The sequence below is a fragment of the Fukomys damarensis genome, unplaced genomic scaffold (assembly GCF_012274545.1).
Source record: "Fukomys damarensis isolate Sample0158 unplaced genomic scaffold, DMR_v1.0_HiC HiC_scaffold_4, whole genome shotgun sequence".
NCBI classification, from domain to species: Eukaryota; Metazoa; Chordata; class Mammalia; order Rodentia; family Bathyergidae; genus Fukomys; species Fukomys damarensis.
The window spans coordinates 26539175-26561137 of NW_022900916.1; the positions used below are offsets into that span (position 1 = coordinate 26539175).

At 39.7% G+C, this 21963-nt stretch overlaps 1 protein-coding gene across 5 annotated transcripts in view; it reads right to left on the bottom strand.

Annotated features, from left to right (window-relative positions):
* The window catches only part of Osbpl3 (oxysterol binding protein like 3), a 153463-nt gene that overhangs the window by 75647 nt on the left and 55853 nt on the right, over positions 1 to 21963 (bottom strand). For all 5 annotated transcript variants that reach the window (XM_010628246.3, XM_010628243.3, XM_010628244.3 and 2 more), the window contains exon 3: positions 11892 to 12129. In XM_010628246.3, coding sequence (XP_010626548.1) covers positions 11892 to 11987 — 96 coding nt within the window. In that variant the 5' untranslated portion in view covers positions 11988 to 12129. The remainder of the gene's footprint in view (positions 1 to 11891; positions 12130 to 21963) is intronic.

Here is a 21963-nt window from a genome sequence, read left to right on the forward strand (position 1 = left end):
CGGCACAGCCGAGAACATAATTTTAAGTGAAATAAATCAGACACACGTTTAAATATTTTATTGTAAAAAAAAAATTTTATTGTTTCTTTCGTGTGAGAAACCCAAAGGGTAAATAAGGATCTAAATGAAGGATGGATATGGGAAGTAGGAAGGAAATGTTCAAATGGAAAGGGCAACAGGGGAAGGGTAAGAGAAGGAAAGGATTAGGCGTTAAAAATAAAAAAGAATGGAAGGAAAGCAATAGAAACAGTTTAGTAAATGGAGAGGAACAGAATTGAAGGGAAAGAAGGGAATGGGAAAAAAAAAAGAATTAAGATGCAACACAGGTACAAATTCCTATGATGAGTGTGGTATTTTGTATATCAAAAGTATACCAATAAAATTAGTTTTTAAAAAATCACAACGCAAGTCCTAGCACTAAATCACAGCAGCCTAATTTAATCTGTCTTCAATGATTTCAACAGCATTTGTAATCTTATAAGCCTATCAAGAAAGATTAACAAGCATCAACATTATTCTTTATGATTGTACACATGGAAATAGTTGCCAATAAATTTCAATGGACAGACCAACAACTTTAACTGATGTCAGACTAATTCTGTACTTTCAGTACTCAGATTTTACTTACTGAGTTGGAGTTTTGCCTTGTTAAATATTCTTTTCTCAGCTGGGATTTTCTGAGTACCAGCAGGCCTGATAGCAATAGCAATTTTTTAAAAAGTTGTGGCAGGGCAATGTATGAGATTGAGCTCAGTGTTTCTCAAACTGTAATGTGCTTACAGATCACCTGGGTAACATACAGGTCACAATATACATTTCAGCTCAGAGGTGGGTGGTAGGACTGAGATTCTGCACCTGCTACTGGACACAAGTCCACTGAGAGTGGCCATGCTCTAGAAGACTAGGCTGTCTTGAAGAATTGGGATTTGACTTTGGCTCCAGGGACACACAAAGATTAGTGAACTGGAGTTTTAAGGCTCTAGATTCCAGTTCTGCATAAAGGACAGATTATCTGATTACCTAATAATCAATGCTGTTCAAAATAACAAAAACCATGTGGCTGCTCTATCAAAAATGAAATTCCCAGCTGGGCACGGTGGCTCACACCCGTAATCCCAGCACTTGGGAGGTTGAGGCAGGAGGATTGCTGTGAGTTTGAGACCAGCCTGGGCTACACAGAGAGTTCCAGGTCAGTCTCAACTACATAGTGAGACCCTGTCTCAAAACAAACAAACAAAAAAACCAAAAGCAACAACAACAAAGATGAAATTCCCCAGCTGCTGGAGTGCTGTCAGAGGCTGATGGCCACCCTACAAAGGCACCACAGAGGGAACTCCAAGACTGGGAGGGAGGCAAGTATACATGAGCTATGGGATCCCTTCTAAAGTGTGTATCATAAGCTCATGTTATATCAAACAGTAGCAGTACTTTCAGTGTAGTAACCTCAGGTATAATCTTTAAGATCTAAGTGAGATGATTAAAAAAAGGGAGATCAAGCAATGAAGAGCCTACCTAGATTTTAAAGGCTACATGCAGAGTAAGAGTCACTGTCTTTCTTTCCTTTCATATACAGAGACATGATTCACCAATCCCATACCACGCATGGCAAGGAAAGTAAATACTCAAAATACTCACTTAAAATACTCAGAAGAACCAGTCCCAAAGTGTTTCCAGCCTCATTATTTCCCCAGCAATGTTTGACTACACACTAAAAACAATGGGGTCTTTATTACTTAGATAATGGGAGACCATATGTGCCATGAGTGAAGCTATAAAAACCAGATAGTTTCTCTGGTGTGACAAACTAAAAGTGTAAATTGTATAACTGATAATGTGAAATAGGGAGAAAAGGGCTAAAAGTGTAGAAGTGGGAAGAGAAGGGGAAAGGAAATAAAGGACAAGAAAAAATATGAGAAAAGGAAAAAATGGAAACAAAGTCTTTGTAAATAGGGGAGGGTGCAGGGGGTGAGAGGGCAGGGATATGGGGAAAACATGAGAACCAAGACCTGTCATGTAAAGGTACAAGATCCCAATGACGAATGTAACTGTACTGTGTACCTAAAATGTACCAATAAACTCAATAAGATTTAAAAATAAAAAACAGGAGGTGAGGGAAACAAAGGGTATCATTGGCAGTGGTTGATAATGACAATGGGGAGGAAAACAAGGTGAGCTGTCAGCTCTCTTGCTCCATGGCTCTACTTGAAGTCATTTCCATCTTGGGTTTCCAAATAAGAGAAAATGCTTACTGTAATGTTACTGACCACAAGTTAGTTTATAATTAAAGTAGTATTAATGAAAACCTTTAATACACATATAATGACTATTTTTACACCTTTGATAACACATTCAGCATTTATGGCTGCAATTGTTCTGGCATGTTTTTGGGTTCCTCAGACATACTTAGAAGATATTAATACTGTATTGCTAAATACTCCCTTTGTGGTATTAATCCCTTTAAAGCCATGAACAGCATCTCCTGTGTACTTTCCTCTCCATGTAATAATGTTCTGCTCTGCAAACAGGGTCCTTGTAAGAGCTATAGCTACTGGTGTGAATGGAGACCGCCCCAACCCATGAGCACCATTCTGCTCTGCCATGCAGCCCACCTGCATGGTGGTAGGCTTTCTGAAGTCATAATTATGGGAGTGGTGACAATAATAAAAATAATGACTTCTATTTACTGAATATTTCCTGTTTGCCTTGTAGGTATTCTATAATGAAAACATTATCCTCGTATTATTCACAAGAACACTGAAGATCCAAAGTAATTACTCTGGGAATACAAACCAGCAAGTACTGGAAGCCACCTTAATCTGTGGATGGAGTAGGGGGATCATAAACCAAACCTCTCAGCTGAAAGCCCACTCTGGACTGGACAAGATCAAAAATACATGGATACCTATCCATCAGCTCTATCCCTCTCCCCAAAACAACTCCCTGCACAGAACAAGCCTGCCTCCGACAAGACAAAGATGATAACACTGACAGAAAAATGCTATTTACTTCTTCTGAACTTTTTTAAAACTCCAAAACATACTGTTATGACCCCTCCCACCCAGTCATGGAATATTCTTTTTGAACCTCAGAGTTTGAAAGAGAATGTGGAAGTTATCGACCCAGTGCTTTTGTTTTATAGATGAGGCATCTAAGTAAAATGATTTGCTTTAGGTGAAGAAATTGAGGAGTCACTCAGGCCTTGTGATACCAGTTTGAGTACCCTTTTTATGACTTCTGAGAATGACTTGTTTCCAGGGCTACCGCCAGCCTGTGGGTACAGTGTGGGCTAAGTCACCATACCTTGAAACACACCACAAGGTGACGGGGACTTTCCAATCCAGGTGCCTGTGTGAATGGAACTAGGACCAGTGGTGAGAAAGTAGCAACATTTTTGCTCCTTATATCATTCAGCTGTTTTAAGGTTTTACTCTCTAATATCTTTTAAGTTAAAGAAACGTGCAGTGGCATATTGCAGGGTCTTGCCCTTTCACATCTGAGCACTGGTGAGAATCACTGTCTCCGTTCACTTCACACTACAATTACAGAGCACTCAGGGCTCCTCCAGAAAATCCTCCCTTGCTGGATGTTGCTAGTTGATAACAGTGTCCTTTGTCACAGTGTGCCAAACTACTTTTCCAGAGATAATTGAAATTTGCAAAGTAGAGGCACACTCTGGGTGAAAATGATCCAGGCATAGGTAGCAGAAATTTAGCACCATAAACCCTTCCTTATCTTTGATCCAAGGCAGTAGTATGTTTTCCAATACTATTCAAGAATAGCTGGTTCTCATACTAAAAACCTAGTGACAGATTAAGATCCACAGAGCCCTAATAATCTAAGGACGAATGATTTTAGTATTTAGTATAGTTCAGCTGCACTAATAGAGCTCCTCAACAAGGCTGTCCCTACTCAAAGGTCTAAACCTCAGCACCAGCATTGGAAATTACACAGATAAAAAGCCTAGCCCTGACTCTCAAGAAGTTAGCACACATTAAAAATAAAAAGACATCACAGGTTGAAAAACTGTAAGCATCAAATTGGAAAGTAAATCAAGAGCAGGTGCAGGAACTCAGGACCAATCTCCAAGGCAGGACCTCCCCTTAGTTAGGACTAAGGTCTAGAGCTAGGACTTAGAAAAAGTAAGCCACAAAGAGAAGCAGAGTACCTTAGTTTCCTGAGGCTACCCTGACACAAGTTCACAAAGTTGATGGTTTGGAACAAAAGTTTATTCTTTAGCAGTTCTGGAGGCCAGAAATCCAAACTCAAGATATCAACAGATGCTTCTTCTGGGGTCTCAATGGCAGATCTGTTCTTTGACTCTTCCCGTCTGTGGTAGCTAATGGCACATCATGATGTTCCCTAGTTTGTAACTGCATCCCTCCAAATGATCTCTGCTTCCATTTTCACATCACCTCGCTTGTATACATTTTCTCTTCTGTGTATTTGGGGGTGGGGTACCAGGGATCGAACTCAGGCTCTGGCACTTGCGAGGGAGGCAGTGGAACCAATGAACCAAACCCCCATCCCCTTCGTCTGTATATTTCTTACAAAGACATTTGCTGGTGAATATAGGGCTCACCTGGATAACCTAAGGTGCTCTTCTTATCTTACATTAATTACATCAGCAAAAGACCTTTTTGCAAATAAAATAATATATGCAGGTTCTGGGAATTGGGGTGTGGACATATCTTTTGGAGGGCTACCATTCAGCTGACTGCACAGAGCAAGAGAGACCATGAGGCTAAAGATGTACTAGGACTCATGAGGTCATGAGGCCAAAGATGTCCCAGTGACTCACTTGGGCTGTGTACAGGTGCAGAGGGAAACAGGCAGACCTGGTGTCAGAGCCAGGGTGTGTGTAGACCTTACAGGGATGTTGAATTATTCTAGGAGTCCTCTGTTTTGCTCTGTCCTACTTCCTGGACAGTTAGTTACTTCTCAGCTGTTAGCATTGTAGTACCATAAACTCCTGAAGTAGACTTTCTCCTCCCTGGAAAGAATTGTTTCATCAGTTCAGCTCAAATTTGCATCTATAGTTTCTCAAGAACATGCCAGCAACTGCACAGCTGCTGAGCTATGCTGTCAACCAGCATATCTGGGTCAGGGCTCAGCCTCCCTGTGTCCTGCACCATGCCACTGCACATGAAGAAATATATTTATTTTCTCAAGCTCCTCATGTAGTTTTTATCATCACATTTCTAAAATGCAACCAAATATATTTGCTACTTGTTATTCCAGAGCTACCAACCCATACAGATAGTTCAGCAACTTCCAGAAGCATTTCAGTTCAGGTTCTCCTGCTCTTCTAAGTGGAGAATTGAGCTGAGTTTATCATGTATGCACATGGACAAGAAAAAAGACACTTTGGCAACTCAAATATGGCACTATAGCAGATACTTTAACCTCTTCTGATGGCAAATGCTTGCTTACTTCTTTAGAAGGCACTGCATGTGGAAATATATTGAGAACTGAATAATTTCTTTACCATTCCTACCTCCAATGTATAATGTTACAACATAGATGTGGCCAAAATGTCAGCAGTAAGGAGAAGCAAAAGGCCTAGAAAATAAGAATGTGGAAAACTAAGACATACACAGTTAATTGTTTTTCTCTGTTGGGCCAATCGGAAAAAGACAGCTCCAGGCCAACAGGGAACTGCAGGCTGCTACATTCTCCTTGGTTATCCTCATCCCTGTATTCTTCATGGTGCTGGCTGATTAGGGCCAATGTTTTTTTTCTCATTGAGTTTACTGGAACATTTTAGGTATACAGTACAGTTACATTCATCATTGGGATCTTGTACCTTTACACGACAGGTCTCAGTTCTCAATTTGTTCCCTTATCCCTGCCCTCCCTTCACCCCCTCCTTGCTTCCCTATTTACAAATACTTTATTTCCATTTTTTCATTTTCTCATGTTCTTTTTTCTTTTTCCTTTATTACCTTTTAGGGCTGATTTAAATAATCATTTATATAGCGCATGTGCAAACTGAATTAACTTCTGAAAGGAGTCTTATAACATCTAAAGAAACCTGTGTTCTTACAGATTGTAACTTGGTTCCCTACCACTTATTAGTCTTGTGATACAGGTTAGCTAATATCTCTCAGCCATATCTATTCTCCAGTGTGAAAACCAATGCAGTGTTTGTTGTTTTATTTTGAAAGACACAATGTGAAAGGATATTAAGAGCTATAAAGATAGTTTTAACTTCTAGAGTGTCTTGCTGACTTTTCCTCTCTGCACATCCTAGAGCCCTGCCAAGCCATCTGCCTCTGGACTGTGCCACCATCAACTATGGGGAATACTTGGGGGCTCCTGGGACCCCTTGCTTATGGAAGGTGGTTTGTTAAGTCACTTCGAAAGCATTTCCTACCTGCGTGCTGTATTTAACTAAGCAAGTTGTACAACCTTATAGGGAACTCAGACAGACAGGGTATATAAACTGTTCAGGGTCAAACAGCTTATAAATAGCCTGAGATTCAAACTTAGCCCATCTGGCTCCAGAGGTCATGCTTATCGCCTTTTATGTTCTGTAACTTCCTGCTATATGGTTTGTCCTCTCTGAAACTCATGGTGAAATTTGGCTGTCATTGTGGCAGCGTTGGGAGATGGAGCCTCTAAGAGGTGATTAGGTTAAGAGGGACGAATGCTTTTTCTTGTGGGGTGAGTTCTCAGTTCTTACTCTCCTGGGACTAGATTAGTCACATAGAGCAGGTTGTGATAAAGTGAAACTAACCCTTGTGTTTTGTCCCTTTTGCTTTAGCCACAAGTGGACATACCATGATATCCTCCCAAGAAGATAAGCAGATGCCAACAACACATGCCTGGACTTCCTGAACTCTAGAAGCATACGCTAAATAAACTACTATTTTCTTAATAAGTCACCCAATATCAAGAATTCTGTTATTGCCACAGAAAACAAACTAAGACAACATCACAGAACAATGTGATACAATTAGGACTGTCTCAAGGTCACTCTGCCTCAAGTGGTTTTGTGTTTATTCAGGCCACACATACAAAAGGCAGCTGGAAATTTCAGTACCTCTAAAGATACGACAAATTAAAAGAAATTACCGGAGACTAAGAATTTTCAAAACTCAGCTAAATATATAAACATTTGAACATTATTGCTTTAATTCACTTTGTAAACAAACTTGGCAACTTCTCCCCTATTCAACTTACCTGTCCTATGGATTCTGGCAGAGCCCAGCCTGGCTGTGCTCTCTGGAGTGCAGCACAATCTAATAGCCTGCATAAATACACTCTCACCAGGTGACCCTAGGGAACTCAAATGCCACCTCAGATTAGCCCAGGGGCAGAAGGGTGACAAGACCTAAGTACACAGTTGTATGGAGACCTACCTAGCAATAGATCTCTCCGCTCAGATCCTCTGAATGGAGAGTGAAACACTGTTCAATTATTTAGGCGGGATTCACTTTCTGATTTTTTACTTTCCTGCCAAATATTAATGACACATAAAATAATGGAGGCTGTGATTGTTTTAAAACCCATAGTCTTTGAATCAGAGTTGATTTCTTATTTGTAATGGTCTGGTCAGCTGCACAATACTGTGTAACCTCATATTTTCCCTGCTCAGGGCCTTTTAGTCATAGGTTCTTATTAGATACTAGCTGAAGAAATAAAATTCAGAGGTATAAGACTCCTTCAGTAAAGACGAATCATATTCATTCATCTTTATTTGGCCTAATCTGGCTTCTGAAATATGTATTTTGAAAATTCTAGGAAGGAAACATAAGGGGGCAATGGGAAAAAGACAAAAGGAATTTGTGATTATTCATATTCTAAAGGTTTTAAAATAGCAGTTCTCCCTCCCACTTAGATATCTCTTAACTCACTTCATCTACGTACAGAGCTTTATGAATAGTAATCTTCCTACCTAGCAGTTGCGTGCTTATTCATTCATTCACATAACCCACACTCACTGTCTTCCATGTGCTAGCCTGGGTACTTCATATTTACTATTCACTTAGCTCTCATTTTTTCCTCCAAGGAAGCAAGATCTTTTAACACACACGTATGGTTAGGGGAGTGGCTACACAGAGCAGCTCTGGGGTAGGAAGGACAAATTTACATTCAAGTTCAGTTCCAGAAACAAGGATAAAACCAAATGCAGTTCAAGGAATTTAATAGAAATCCAGTGTGATTAAAATACAGAAGCCCTCACCTGGATGGATGGATGAGAATTTAAGTGAAAAGAAGGAAAAAACTTTCAAAGACTAAGTCTTCCGACCAAGATGGTGTTTTAAGTTCAGGCATTTATTTTTAACTTATTTTTTATTAGTACATGATGTTTATATTCATCTTAGGGAGTAATTACATGTACTCAGCATACTTTAATTCTTCTTATTCTCCTTCCCGCTGCCATTCTACTTTGTCAGAATACAAAGTTCCAACTACACAGGAAGAGTAAGTTCCAGAGATCTAATGTACAATGTGCTACATACAGGTAATAATACTGTATCACATACACTTGAGCATTGGTGCCTGTATCCATGGATTCAACCAACCACAGTTTGAAAATATTTGAAAAAAGAAATTGTACCTGAACATAAGCAGACTTTTTTGGTCATTGTTTTCTAAACAATACAGTAGTTGTATTTACACAGCATTGACATATTTAGTATTATAAGTAATCTAGAGATGATTTTAAATACATGAGAATATGTATTTGCTATATGAAAAAAATATGCCATTTTATACTAGGGACTTGAGCATCCTCAGAGTTTTGGTATGTATGGGGATCCTAAAACCAACACTTCAGTTGACACCAAGGGACAACTGCACTTGACATTTTCTACCAGAATAGATCTTAAATGTTTTTGCACACATACCCAAGAGTAACTATGTGAGGTGATGGATACATAATTAGCTTGACTATGGTTATCATCACACATTATATACATAAATCAAAACAACACTGTTTAACTGTAAATATACAGTTTTTATTTGCCAATTATATACCTCAATAGAGTTGGTGAAAAAAGACTATGGCAAGTATCTCCATTGATCAGAAATAAAATATAAAGTACAGATGCAAAGTATGCTAACCTATTTCTGTGGACCATCAGGGCTAAAAGTGGCCCCAGACAAAGCTTGGGATCTGAGCCGGGCTCACTGTTAGAAATAAAACAATATGCATAGAGATATCCCCACAATATGACAAAAGGGGGGCTTTTCAAATGTGTTTGCCCAGGGACAAAAAGGAAGCAGCCACAGTCTCTCAACTGGACATGGGCTGTACTGTCTGCTGGCCTGGTGGCAGATCTTAGATACTCCACTGTCATCACCAAAATGGAGCCCCTAGCTGAGCACGTAACACTTGGCTCTGAACAGAGGTCCTTGGAGAAGGAAGTGGCAACAGCAAATCCCTAAAGGAGTCAGGGTGACTGCAGAGAAAGAACTCCTGCAAACCAATGCAAGAGGAGTCTCTCTAACTATAATCCCAAAGTACAGAAAAAAAAAAACTAGCACCTCAAACAGCAGCCAATAAAAGCAGCTTCGCAGGGATCCCCTTTAGGAGAAAGGAAAATATACAACAACCTGAAATGATGTTAAACTGGAGCTTTAAAAACAAGGAGGTGACTGCACAGATTATCTTCAGTTATAGTGTAAAATTCCGCAAATTAAATTTCTTACTATGGAAATCTAAATGTTTAACTCATACTTTCCAGTGATGTGGCTGGAAATGCAGTGTCATCACTATATTTAGCAACTGACAGATAACTAACTACAGCTGTGACTCCCAAGAGACAAAGAGTAACAGCTTCCAAGTCTTCTGTCCCATCAGTCTGTGGAAAGACTGGCGCTTGATTTGGACTAGTATGCTAAAGCAGAGTAGATGTGGACCACCAAAGAAAACAACACAAATGGGGATCTAGCTCTAGCTATCCTTGGTCAGAGCACTTCTTGTTTAGCACAGTATCAGAGGTTGAGCGCTGGGCCTTTACACTGAGCTACGTCCCCAATCTTTTTTTTATTTTGAGACAGGGTCTTGCTAAGTACCTAAATTGGCCAGGCCGGGCTCAAACTTGCAACATCCTACACTAACTGCCAGAGTGCTGGGATTAGTCATATGCCATGGTGCCTAGCTTGGGACATTTTTATTGACAGAGCATATAACAGAAGATAGACTAAGAAAATGAACCTGAAAATTAAACATGAACTGTCTTGACTAAAATTATGCTAAAGGAGAAATAAATATATTGCATTTTGCACCTCTGCTACAGAAAAAATGTTAAGTATTTACTTTTATAAACAACTTACATGCATAGGAAAGCGAGAGATCCTAAATATAAAAGCTGACCACCTGATGATGAAGTGATTGAGTGACTCAGTATTCAAAGTCTGAAAAAACAGTGAGGCTTCGAGCATACTCTTCTTACCTTTATGCTATAGCCTCAAAAAATAAAAATAAAAAAAGCACTATAAAAATCAGATCAATTGCAGACAAAACACTGAAAAAAAGTTTCTGTAGTAGTGAAATGGAAGATTTCACTGAGCTGCTCAGGCTCCTCTGCTGTGGTCAGTACTTGGAACTTCAATGAATCAAGTTCTCTCCCTTCTTCAAAGGAGCAAATAATAAGAGCTGACACTAGGAACAAAAGGGGCGTGGCAGAGAGGAAAACTACACATCCCACTGGAATCCCTACTTCAATTTTGGCTTTAGGAGAGAAAACCCCCTGTGGAAAGTTGGCAAAGCAGGAAAGCACAGTTAACCTCATGAAAATAGAACTCCAGGGAGCCATGATGTATTAGCCAATGATTAATTTTAGTCATTTTATTTAAATCCCAAGTAAATGCTGACAAAGTGCTCCTTCTTAACCCCTCAAAGGTTAAGCCCCTCAAAGGGCTCTCCAGATATCAGGCCCATGGCAAACTCTTAATTTGTCTAGAATCTCAGATTCAAGGGTTGCCAGCCCTCTATGCCAGGCAACGTTCAGATAGAGAGCTCTGCACCAAAGCAACCTAAGTGTGTGTGCGTGCCTGAGGTGGAAGATTGCTCAGTTGTTGCTTCTGAATCTGGAACCAAGTCCAGAACTTCCCATGGGGCAAAGGCAATGCCAACACAGCCAGCAGGCAGTGAAAAGCTCAGAAGCCACTTAGATTACAAATCTGATGTTTCAGTAGCCCCCTCTGAAGTAGGAAGAGTCATAATGATTAATGTGCATTTATTACCATTGAGTAAAAACCAACAAACTCTGCCAACAGAAATTTATTAGAAAGGAAATCAAGAAGCAACATATAACTACCTGACAGTTATTTAGAAATTCCTCAAGTCCTGTGTTCACTTTTTTCTTTCTCTTACTCAATTTCTCTTGACTTTTTTTTTCCTGTTAACTGGTTCCCTCAACCCATTACAAAAATAAAGAGATAAGATTTAAAGTTACTCTGTGGTTGCAAACTACTAGAAGTTTAGTGAAGGGAAGGAAGTGTGCGGGGGTGGATGTTAAAATTACTGGAAAACTGATTTTTGTTTATTTTGGTTAGCAGGGTATATAGTATGGGTCCTAGAGCCAAACAAAGCTTTGGTTTCTCATCTGCTACTTACTAGCTATGTGTCCTTGGGCAAGTAACCTGGTCATTCTGAGTCAGCTTCTTTATAGGGAAAAGGGGAATATTAATACCTGCATTGAGTTGTAAAGACTGAAAAAAGTAATGCAAAGAACCAAATATAGCTCTTCCTCTCAGGTAAGTATGCAAGCTAAATTATTAAATATTATGTATAACTGACTCTCCTCATAGAGTTAAGATGAAAGCAAATGTTCTTCAATGTAGAAGTAGGATTTTCCAAGTAAATGTGCACATTTTAACCTAAAAATTTCCCAGTAATTTAAATCTGTGTCATAAAATTTGCACGAGTTAAACTTTACCTGTCGACTTCCCTGCTTGGAGGAACAGCTACTTGTGCTCCGTGAAGGTGAGACCAATTTTTGGGATACACCGAGGTTCTTCTCATCACTCATCATGGGCAGCTGGTCACTTGGCCTTGATGCAGTCAAAATGCCATCCAAAGGCAGTGGAGCAGAGGATATGGAGTCCCACACAGGCTGGTAGTTCAGCTCTTATCCAATAAATTGAAAAACATTTTTGATTATTCAAAGGAAATCCCTAAAACCAAAAGAAAAGGAATTAGAGAGGTCAGAGGTATCAAATATCATCATGCCCAGGCACAAATCATCTGCAAGTGGCTTATCCATTCTACAGATTACAGAGCCCTTGTGCTTTGCTATAGAGAATCTGTGCAGGAAAAGATGCTTTACTCCTTCCTCTTACTGGAAATTTTGTATAGGTGGTTTTTCATGTATCCTTCAGTGTGTTGGCCCAAGAATATTAATATGGAAATTTAAATTCAGCCGGGCCTGGTGGCGCATGCTTGTAATCCCAGCACTCAGGAGGCTGAGGCAGGAGGATCGCTGGGAGTTCGAGACTAGCCTGGGCAAGTTCCAGGTCAGTGTCAACTACATAGTGAGACCCTGTCGAAGAAAGAAAGAAAGAAAAAGGAAAGAAAGAAAGAAAGAAAGAAAGAAAGAAAGAAAGAAAGAAAGAAAGAAAGAAAGAAAGAAAGAAAGAAAGAAAGGAGGGAGGGAGGGAGGGAGGGAGGGAGGAAGGAAGGAAGGAAGGAAGGAAAGAAAGAAAGAAAGAAAGAAAGAAAGAAAGAAAGAAAGAAAGAAAGAAAGAAAGAAAAGAAAAGAAAAGAAAGAAATTTAAGTCCATACGCATACCAAATCAGTACTGTAAAATATCCAAAGCTACAATGAGATACTATATCACATTCCCTATGATAGCTAAAAGAATAACAATAACAACAAAAAATAAAGTCAGTAACTAATGTTGAAAAGCACATGGAAATACTAGAGCCCTCATTGAGAGTAAGGGCCAGGGATTTAGCTCAGTGTTGCTGCACCTACCTCATAAATGTTAAGGTCCTAAGTTCGATCCCTGGTATCAAAAAGCAAAACAAACAAACCAAAAAAACCCTACAACACAATGTAACAAAAACTGTGAGGGGAAAGTAGAATTTTCTATCTTAGCATATTAATGATTAAAAAATGGTAATTCATTAGGTATATACTATTTACTGCCAAACAAGTGTTGTTTCCTTTAATCAATAGTGTAATGAAAGAGTATTATATTTATTTTATGAAGAAAAAAATTAGGCATCTCAGAAGTTAGGTCACTTTTGCAATCACATAACTGGCAAGAGGTTAAATCAGGCCACTATCCCAGCCCTTTGAACATGGTGTTGAAAACTGGCCCACTCTGTCCAGGTATGATGATAACAGCAGTTGCCACATATTGGTGTGCTGGAAAGCTGGAGAGCTGGATAGGGATACCCCTACTGCCAGCTAGCTGGGCTGCCTCCTGGCACCTCCGCAGCTCTTTGGGAGTATTATCTTGATGTAGGGCTTCCCAGTTTCCAGGGAGTAAAGCCCCAGAATGACCATCTGTATCCACATCCCTGAATTAAGATAAGTAATTGGTTTGCTTTTGGCTTTCAGAAAGTCAAGGATTTTTTTGGTTTTTTGAACCGGGTATCAAACTTGGGAACTTGTGCTTGTAAGGCAAGTGGCAGAACCACTGGGCTCAATCTCCAGCCCTCAAGTATTTATTTAACATGTTAAATTAAAGTAAATTCTACAACTTCCTCTGCATGTTAACCACAGTAAGAAAAATTATATCCAGTCAATACAGTTGCTAATGTTCAGTTTAATTTTAATAGAAGAATGTTATATAATTGTCTGGAAACTGACTAGTTAGATAGAATATCAAACTTTTGGTTAATTATTAAATACTCAAATCTTCTAGGCTTTCACTGACATTGAGCTCTGTATTTATTTATTTTATTTTTTATTTTTTTGGTTTTGTTTTTTGAGGCAGGGTCTCACTATGTAGTTGAGACTGACCTAGAACTCACTATGTAGCCCAGGCTGGTCTTGAACTCACAGCAGTCCTCCTGCCTCAGACTAATATTGAGCTCTTTAAACTACAAAACAACAAAGGAAAATGTCTAAACTTCAGAAAATAAATTAAGGCACCTATAGCCAAAGAAATCCACTACAATTTTACTACCGTCCACAACACACACACACACACACACACACACACACACACACACACACACACACACACACACTCCTTTTTATATTCATAATAGGTCGAATCTTACAATAAATAAGACCAAAAGCAAATCGACACCAGCCTCTTCATAAAGTTAGCTCTACTGACTAGAGCATGACTAAGTGTATTTGAATTAGAAGCAAATTGATCTAGTTACAAACTGCCAATAAATTGTAAAGATATGTCATTAGCTTGTTTAATAAACATGTAACTAACCTGATGGAAATCCAAAAAAACATAATGCATGTAAGTGTGTGTGTGTGTGTGTGTGTGTGTGTGTGTGTGTGCGTGTCTGGGCCTATGTGCATGTGTGTGCCTGTGTGAATGTGTATGGACTACTCTGCTATGGCAACATATCCAGAACAGATTAAGAATATAAACAAAAAACTTCTACTTGTGTGTGTTCAAGTTTTTGAATTTTTTTTTTAGGACTAAGGTTCTGATAAAACAGAGTATATTAGAGTATGAAATGTGAAGGAGAGAAATCGGGAATAAAATAAGAGTCACAGGAATTCAAAAACTGTGCCAAAATGGAATATCAGGGCCAGAGATTTGGCTCAGTGATTCTGCTGCCTGCCTTGCAAGCACAAGGGCCTGAGTTCGATCCCCGGTACATCAAAAAAAAAGAGAGAGAGAGAGAGATTTAAAAAATAGAATATCATAACCCTGTTATAGAGGCAATTGCTAAAAAAGGGCTATCTTTTTTTTAAATTTAAATTTTATTGAGTTTATTGGTACATTTTAGGGATACAGTACAGTTACATTCATTGTTGGGATCATGTACCTTTACATGGCAAGTCTTGATTCTCATTTTTTCCCCTTACCTCTGCCCTCCCTTCACCCCCTCCTCCCCTCCCCATCTACAAACACTTTATTTTCATCTTTTCATTCTCTCACATTTTTTTCTTTTCCCTTTTTGTTCTTCCCCTACGCATCACACCTTCCCTACACCTTTAGCTCCTTTCTTCAAATTTCTAAATGTCAGTAATCTTATTAGAATCTTATGCATTGTTGCAGAATCTTTATCTCTTGACCTTGCCAGTCTCACTTTCAAGGGGACAACTATTTAAGCCAAGATTGTTAGTGGGCCAAATCTGATTCTCATCAAAGTTAGTCCTTATGGTTAGGACTTCTTCCAGCACTCCATCCCTGCCTCTGATCCCTTCAGGGGAAAAAGGAACCCACAGCTCCTCTCACATTTGCACCTTAAGCAAAACCTGGGATTACTGCCAGGGAAATATATCTATTTCATTCCCCAGGGCCTTGCTGCTAGTATCAGCAAAAATTCAGCTTACAGGACAAGGGTGGCTTATTGGACAAAAGAAGTTAAGTTCCAGGAAAAAGGATATACTTAGATGGAGAAGACTAAACAATGAAGGCAGCAGTAGCCCAAGACTAAGGTACCTTGGTGCCAGGATGGTCACTTGGACAAAGCCAGCTATTATTTCCACCTGAGTGGACTCTGCAGCCTGGGCTGGATCACCAGAGGGAAGGACTTGGCAGGAACCCCAAGAAACCTCAATGGAGGGGTATATGCTATTCAAGTAGCTGTCTTCATTGTGCTGACCTAGGAAAACAGCCATGATGAATTTTTTAAGAGGGCAATGGGGCCAGGAGCCCAGGCTGCTGATTCAGGGGTCCCTGCGAGGATTAGGTGGATACCTGTGAAAGCTCTTTGAGTGTATTCACCCCACCCAGTGAACCTGCAGTGGAAAATGTCTAATCAAGGGATTCACTGGTTAGGAAAAAATGTAATAGCTTCCTGGGCACAAAGTTCAAACAGCTTAAGGATGATAATTTATTTCCACCTATTTTTTTTTAACTTTGTTAATTTTCCTGGTATAATTTAATATACATGACAATCACATTCATCACAGGTCCACCTATTTTTAATGAAGTATAATTTCAGTAAAGTAAAATGAACAGATTTTAAGAGTACATACAGAATTTCACATTCGCAAGTACATACTCTTTACCCAAATCAAGAAGCAGAACATTCTGCAGTCTTCCTGAAAGGCTCCGGGGGCCCCAGGGCTGATCCCTGAAGAGCACTGAGCACGGTGTCCTTGCCAACGTGCTGGAGAGATCAAACAGGTTCTAAGGCTGCTTTTGGGTGTTCTGCCTCCAAAATGTATTTGGTGTGTGGTAGAATTCACTTTGAGATCTACTTTCATGTCTGCAAACCACCAGGTTGAGGAGGAAAACTCGCAACTCTCCCTTTTCTTTAAATCAGGGAGCAAGGCCATCAAATCAACTAGGTGTGAAAAGTGGACGCACTTAGGCCAATTTAAAACTGTCCTTCTGGGACTGCTAGATGATCAGATTCCTCTCTCGCCACTGCCACCCGCCCATGAGAAGCTGAAGTGCTAGGCCCTGGGTGAAAAACCAGTGTTGCAGTTGAAAGCCAAATGGTGATAAGTCATTCAAAAACATGGCAACCTGGGGCTTCCACTGGTGTGAAGAGAATGGATTTCCACCAAAACATGGGGAAGAATTAGTAACAATTATTTTGCTATGGCTAATTTATAACTTACTTTTAAAGCAAATGTCATTTAGAAAAAAGTATCTTATTTGGGAAAAGATGGAAAGAAGACATGTGTACACAACATATGTGCCTCAGAGAGAGCCAGCTGAGTCTGCATTGATGCTTCCTTATTACAAATACTGTACCTTGACAAATGAACTATATGCTTTGGTCTTTATGTATAATGTGGGGAATAATAATATCCACCTTTCAGAGAACTGTGAGGATTGAATGAGAAAATGAGTATGAAGTGTCTAGCTTCTATAAAATGGAGACTCAATAGACATGAATCCATTTCCCCCTTTCTTGGCATATGCAGCATATGGTAAGAATCTACATGCCTCCTTCCATCAAAAACAAACAGGGACTCCACAGAATTTTTAAATGTTTGTGTCTTCCAACATATTAACATTTCCTTGAATCTGACCACAAGTGTGAATAGACTATTTTTAAATCATTAAAGCAGCATGCTTAGTTTGGAAAAAAATTAATGCCAAAAGATAAAAGCCACATAATTTATCACCATTGGCTGTCTAAAAAAGCAATTTACTGTAAACTAGTAGATTGGAAACAGTGACATATAATACAGCTTCTTATTAATCCATTAGCCTGAGGGTCTGCATGTGTACACTTGGCCAGGTTGGACCTGAGGAACAGATTTGCTTCCACAGTTGGAAATAACTCTCTTGAAGATCATAGAGCATAAAGTTCCAGCAAATTTGCAATTTCCCAATAAAACATAAATTACATAATTAATGCCAAAAATTTTAACAGGGTACTCATTTGTGGTCTCTTGTAAAAGGAATTATTTTAATCCTAGATACTCATCTTTTTCTAAGTGGCTTCCTCTAAAGCACCCTGATTTTAAAAATACATATTAATGGGACCGGGATTAAGCTCAGTGGCACCATGCCTACCTTGTAAATGCCAGGTCTTGAGTTCGAACCTCAGTACCCCCCCCAAAAAAATTAATAATTAGAAGTAGGTCTTAGGTTGTTAGTCGGTTCAAAGAGCCTCAGAGCAGAGATTCAGGACCAGAGGTTTCTGGGAACAGGTTCTAATCACAATAACCTCAGATACTGATTAATAGTCCAGGACCTGTGTGAAGCTCTGGCTGATCTACCTTAACAAGGGTCTGGACAGGGAGCCAATATCTGACTGTTCTTGGGGGGATGAACACTGAGGATCAGTATCCAAACAAATCTCCACTCCCATTATCTCAACAGCGAAAAACTCCTAACACAACATTTTGCACTGCAATCTCTTCTGGGAAGAAAAGGCTCAAGAGCCCAGAGATTCAAGTGCTTCCTGAGTCTGGCAGGTGCCCACAGAATGCAAACTTTTGCCCCTGGTCTTTCCCAGCTCTTCAGAGGCCATTTTTTCAAGGAAGATCATAGTATTTGCTCAGACCTCATCCAGCAAAAGAAATACACATGGATACAAGTGTGAAATGTAGCATTCTCTATGAGACCATGCTTGACAGTAGCACTGTGCTCTGTTTGTGTTTTAAACATTTATGTGCCACCACTGAGTAAACAGAACAAAAAGTACAAAAATACCAATCATTCCACCAAGGAAACCCAAGAGAGTATTCTAAGCCCGCTTTTTAAAGCAAAGCAAACTTCCTTCTCTAACACCACCAGGCTATCACTGCTCGACCACAACCTATGACAGAAACACGGCACTCCGTTTCACTATTCTAGTTTCTCAGTATTTAGAATTTGAATTTGTCTGTTATTTCCATGCCTGAGATTTGGCCTTTGGTACTATGGAGGATAAGATCAACCTTTTTTTTTTTTATCATAACCTACACTGAAACCCATCCCCATTCCCACCTCTCACCAGCAAATATTTCCTTCTCCAGAACAAAGTTCATTTTCATCAGACTTTTCTCATGTGACCTGTCACACCTTCATGCAGTTTAAGTTACTAGAGAGCTGGTAATACTCCCCTGATGTAAAAACAAGATGCAATATGGCCCAGCCAGACTGAAAAGAAGACAATTAGAGTCAGGCTTTGAAACTCATGTAATTGGTACTCAACACATTTTCATGTGAAATTTTGTCTCCAGTACCTGTTTGGTACTCGATGTTTGAGCTACAACTTGTCGAGTCAGTGTCATCTGCCTCTTGATTTGCTGCCTGTTCCATCAAAACAGTCTCTTTGGTACTTGTACTTTTTGGTACTTGCCAGGCCTCCCAGAACCAATTAATGAAAGTACTGCGGTACCACTGTACCTCCCCTCCCTTGCCTTGCACACACTGTGATTGTTAATGTTATGCCCAAGTCACAAAGTTTCCAAAGACTACCAAGGAGTCAGGTCCGATGCAATTACAAGAGGAATTTATTGCAAGCTTGAGCCTGGACCCTCGGGTGTCACCGTCACAGCGGCTTCAGACCGAGAGCCCAGATCCATTTTTGAAGCAGGGTTGTATAGGGTTAGGGAGACTTTTTCCTTTTATAGGTTCTATTTTTAGTTTTTGCTTACTATTGGATATTTGAGGGGTACTGGGAGGGCACTTACTGGAACGTTTATAGAATTAATTTCTTTTTTTAAAGACATTTGATTAAACAAATTTTATAATTAACAAAGACTACATATGTAAGCAGTGACTAATGCCTATATTAGCAGTGGCTACCTATATAAGCTGTGACTAATATTTATATTGGATAAATTAATTTTATTAATTCTTTTTTTAAAAAATATTGATTATTTTAAGCAGGAAGAATTTATTTTTAGATCATAAAAAGAGGAACAGAAACGGGGTGGAGATGCCCTAAGACAGCTTGCCCTAAAAAGAGGAATAGAAACACAGGGAAACTATCATACAGAATGGAATTATACAGAATGGAAGTTTTGCAGCTTTGTTCTGGGTAAGGGGCACAGAGGGAGCCCATCTTGACCTGAAAACTTGGTCCTTACATTAACACTATGCTTGCCCTGGCCTTGGAGGCCCTCTTCTCTCTTTCTGACCCTCACTGCTCATTAAGACGGTCAGGTCACAAGGACTGCAGAAAAGCTAGGTTTCCTTCTTCTCAATAGGGCTCTTTTACTGAATTCCAGGATTTATATTTTTATTATTATTAAGTTACCTCATGTTAATTTGGGGGGGTATTGGGGATAAATCCAGGGTCTTTGTATTGAGCTACATTCCCAGCCCTATTTAAAATTTTTATTTTGGGACATTAAGTTGCCCAGGCGTGGCTCAAACTTGTGATCCTCCTGCCACAGCCTCCGAGAATGCTAGGATTACAGGGTGCCACCACACCTGGCTTCTTTGTGGTATTTCTGGGAAGCAATGTTCACCAGCTGACTCTTCCTTAGTCACAGCATCCCTAGGCTGCACAGGCACGCAACCCTGTCTTTGCTCAAGTCAGTCACACTTGGCGATGGTCTGCTCTCAAGGCATACTTGGCATGCTTGGACAAGAGTACCAAGGGCACCGAAGGCTTCTCCACAGCCTATTAATGTGTTCACTAACTAGCATTTCTGGACACCTATTCTTCAACCCATGTTAAGCTCCCATGACTGCACAGTCATGACCAGCTTCTCAAAGCTACTTCAAAATCTTCTAGACCTCTACGTAAAGTGCAGATTTTTCTCCACTTTACATGACTTGGATCAGACTATCTAGAGACAGGCCTACATGTTTAACACATTTTTTTTTTGGTACCGGGGATTGAACTCCAGTCCTTGTGCTTGCAAGGCAGGCAGCGGAACCACTGAGCTAAACCCCCAGTCCTTAACACATTCTTTAACAAATTCCCTGGGGGACTTTTGTGCATGGTAAAGTTTGAGAAACTGATGTAGCCGGTAGTTTTCAACCTTTCTTACCCTGAACTAAGCATTCTAGTTGTGTCTACAATGTGGAAGATGACAGGAAGCCAAAACCCTCTTTTTTCAAAGAATGATGATCCCCAGAGGAGTAGCAGAGATAGCACCAGCACTTGTTAGAAAGGCAAAAATCTCAGAACTTACCCCAGACTAAGGACCAGAAACAGAGAGAGGTGCTCAGTAAACTGTTTTGAACAAGTTCTCCAAGTGACTTCAATACACAGGTCTAACCACCACTTCTACAAACTAATATTTTACCCACAGCACAGAGCCTTGAGGCCTCTTGTATAAATCTGTCGGGATTTGGAGGAAATCCCGTCTCATTTCTGAGACATATTGCCTGGATGCTACTTCAGTGGAGTATGGCAAATAGTATCTGACCAGTCCCCCCTCCCACACTTAATCATCATGACAAGTTTTCTCAAACAGTTCTCCAGAAAACAAAAAGGTAGAGTTGGTGAAGCAGGTCCATTCTGGCATAGTAGGTGGATGCCAATCCATGAACTGCCTTATCCTGACTAGGAGTCTTAATTTCTTAAAAGTACAAGAGTCAACACATATGATCTATCCTTAATGCTCCATACAAAGCATGTACCTTCCAGGATCTTGCCAAATATAAATTATAACTTTGAGCTCTGTATGGTTCAGACTTAACTGAGCAGTGGATTGCAACTTTGCACTTAGGTGATATAGAGAATTTTTTTAAATGCTGATACCTAAGCACTATCCCAAATCTATGCATTATGTTGGAATATATGATGAAGCCAGGCTTTGCTATTTCTATACCTCCACAGGTCATTCTGATGCAGACCCAGGGACAGAGGTCATTATTTAATAGTCTAAAAAAATAAGGTGATATGCATATCTAATTCAATATAGATCATCCAATGGTTGAGTTGATAGATGTACACTATTCTGATCTTTAAGAACTGCTTTCCTATACTGGCCTTTGGGTTTGTGTTCTTAGCCTACGATGGAAGAAATTATTACAAAGAACCAACCAACTATATGTTTTGGGAAATTGTGCCTCTCGGTCCTATCTGAGACAAGTCTGTAGGCTGGAGAATGACCCTCCATTCTTAAGCATAAACTAGAAAAAATAAGATATACTGGATCTATGGTAATTTTATGATCCACTAACCCTAGACCACACAAAAGGAAACCAGTGTAATTCCACGTATTCTTAAATCAAGGGCTGGGATTTAGTTCAGTGGCACCACCGCCTGCCTCATAAGAACAAGGTCCTGAGTTTGATCCCTGGTACCAAAAACAGAACAAAACAACAACAAAAAAGTTTTACCTTAGCCCAGTTTTATGAACTGTTCACCTATTTAGTAATAATGCACTCAAGAATTTTGCAGTGGGCTGGGGATTTAGCTCAGTGGTTTTGCTGCCTGCCTTGCAAAGCCCAAGTTTGATCCCTGGTACCAAAAAAAAAAAAAAAAAAAAAAAAAAAAAAAAAAAA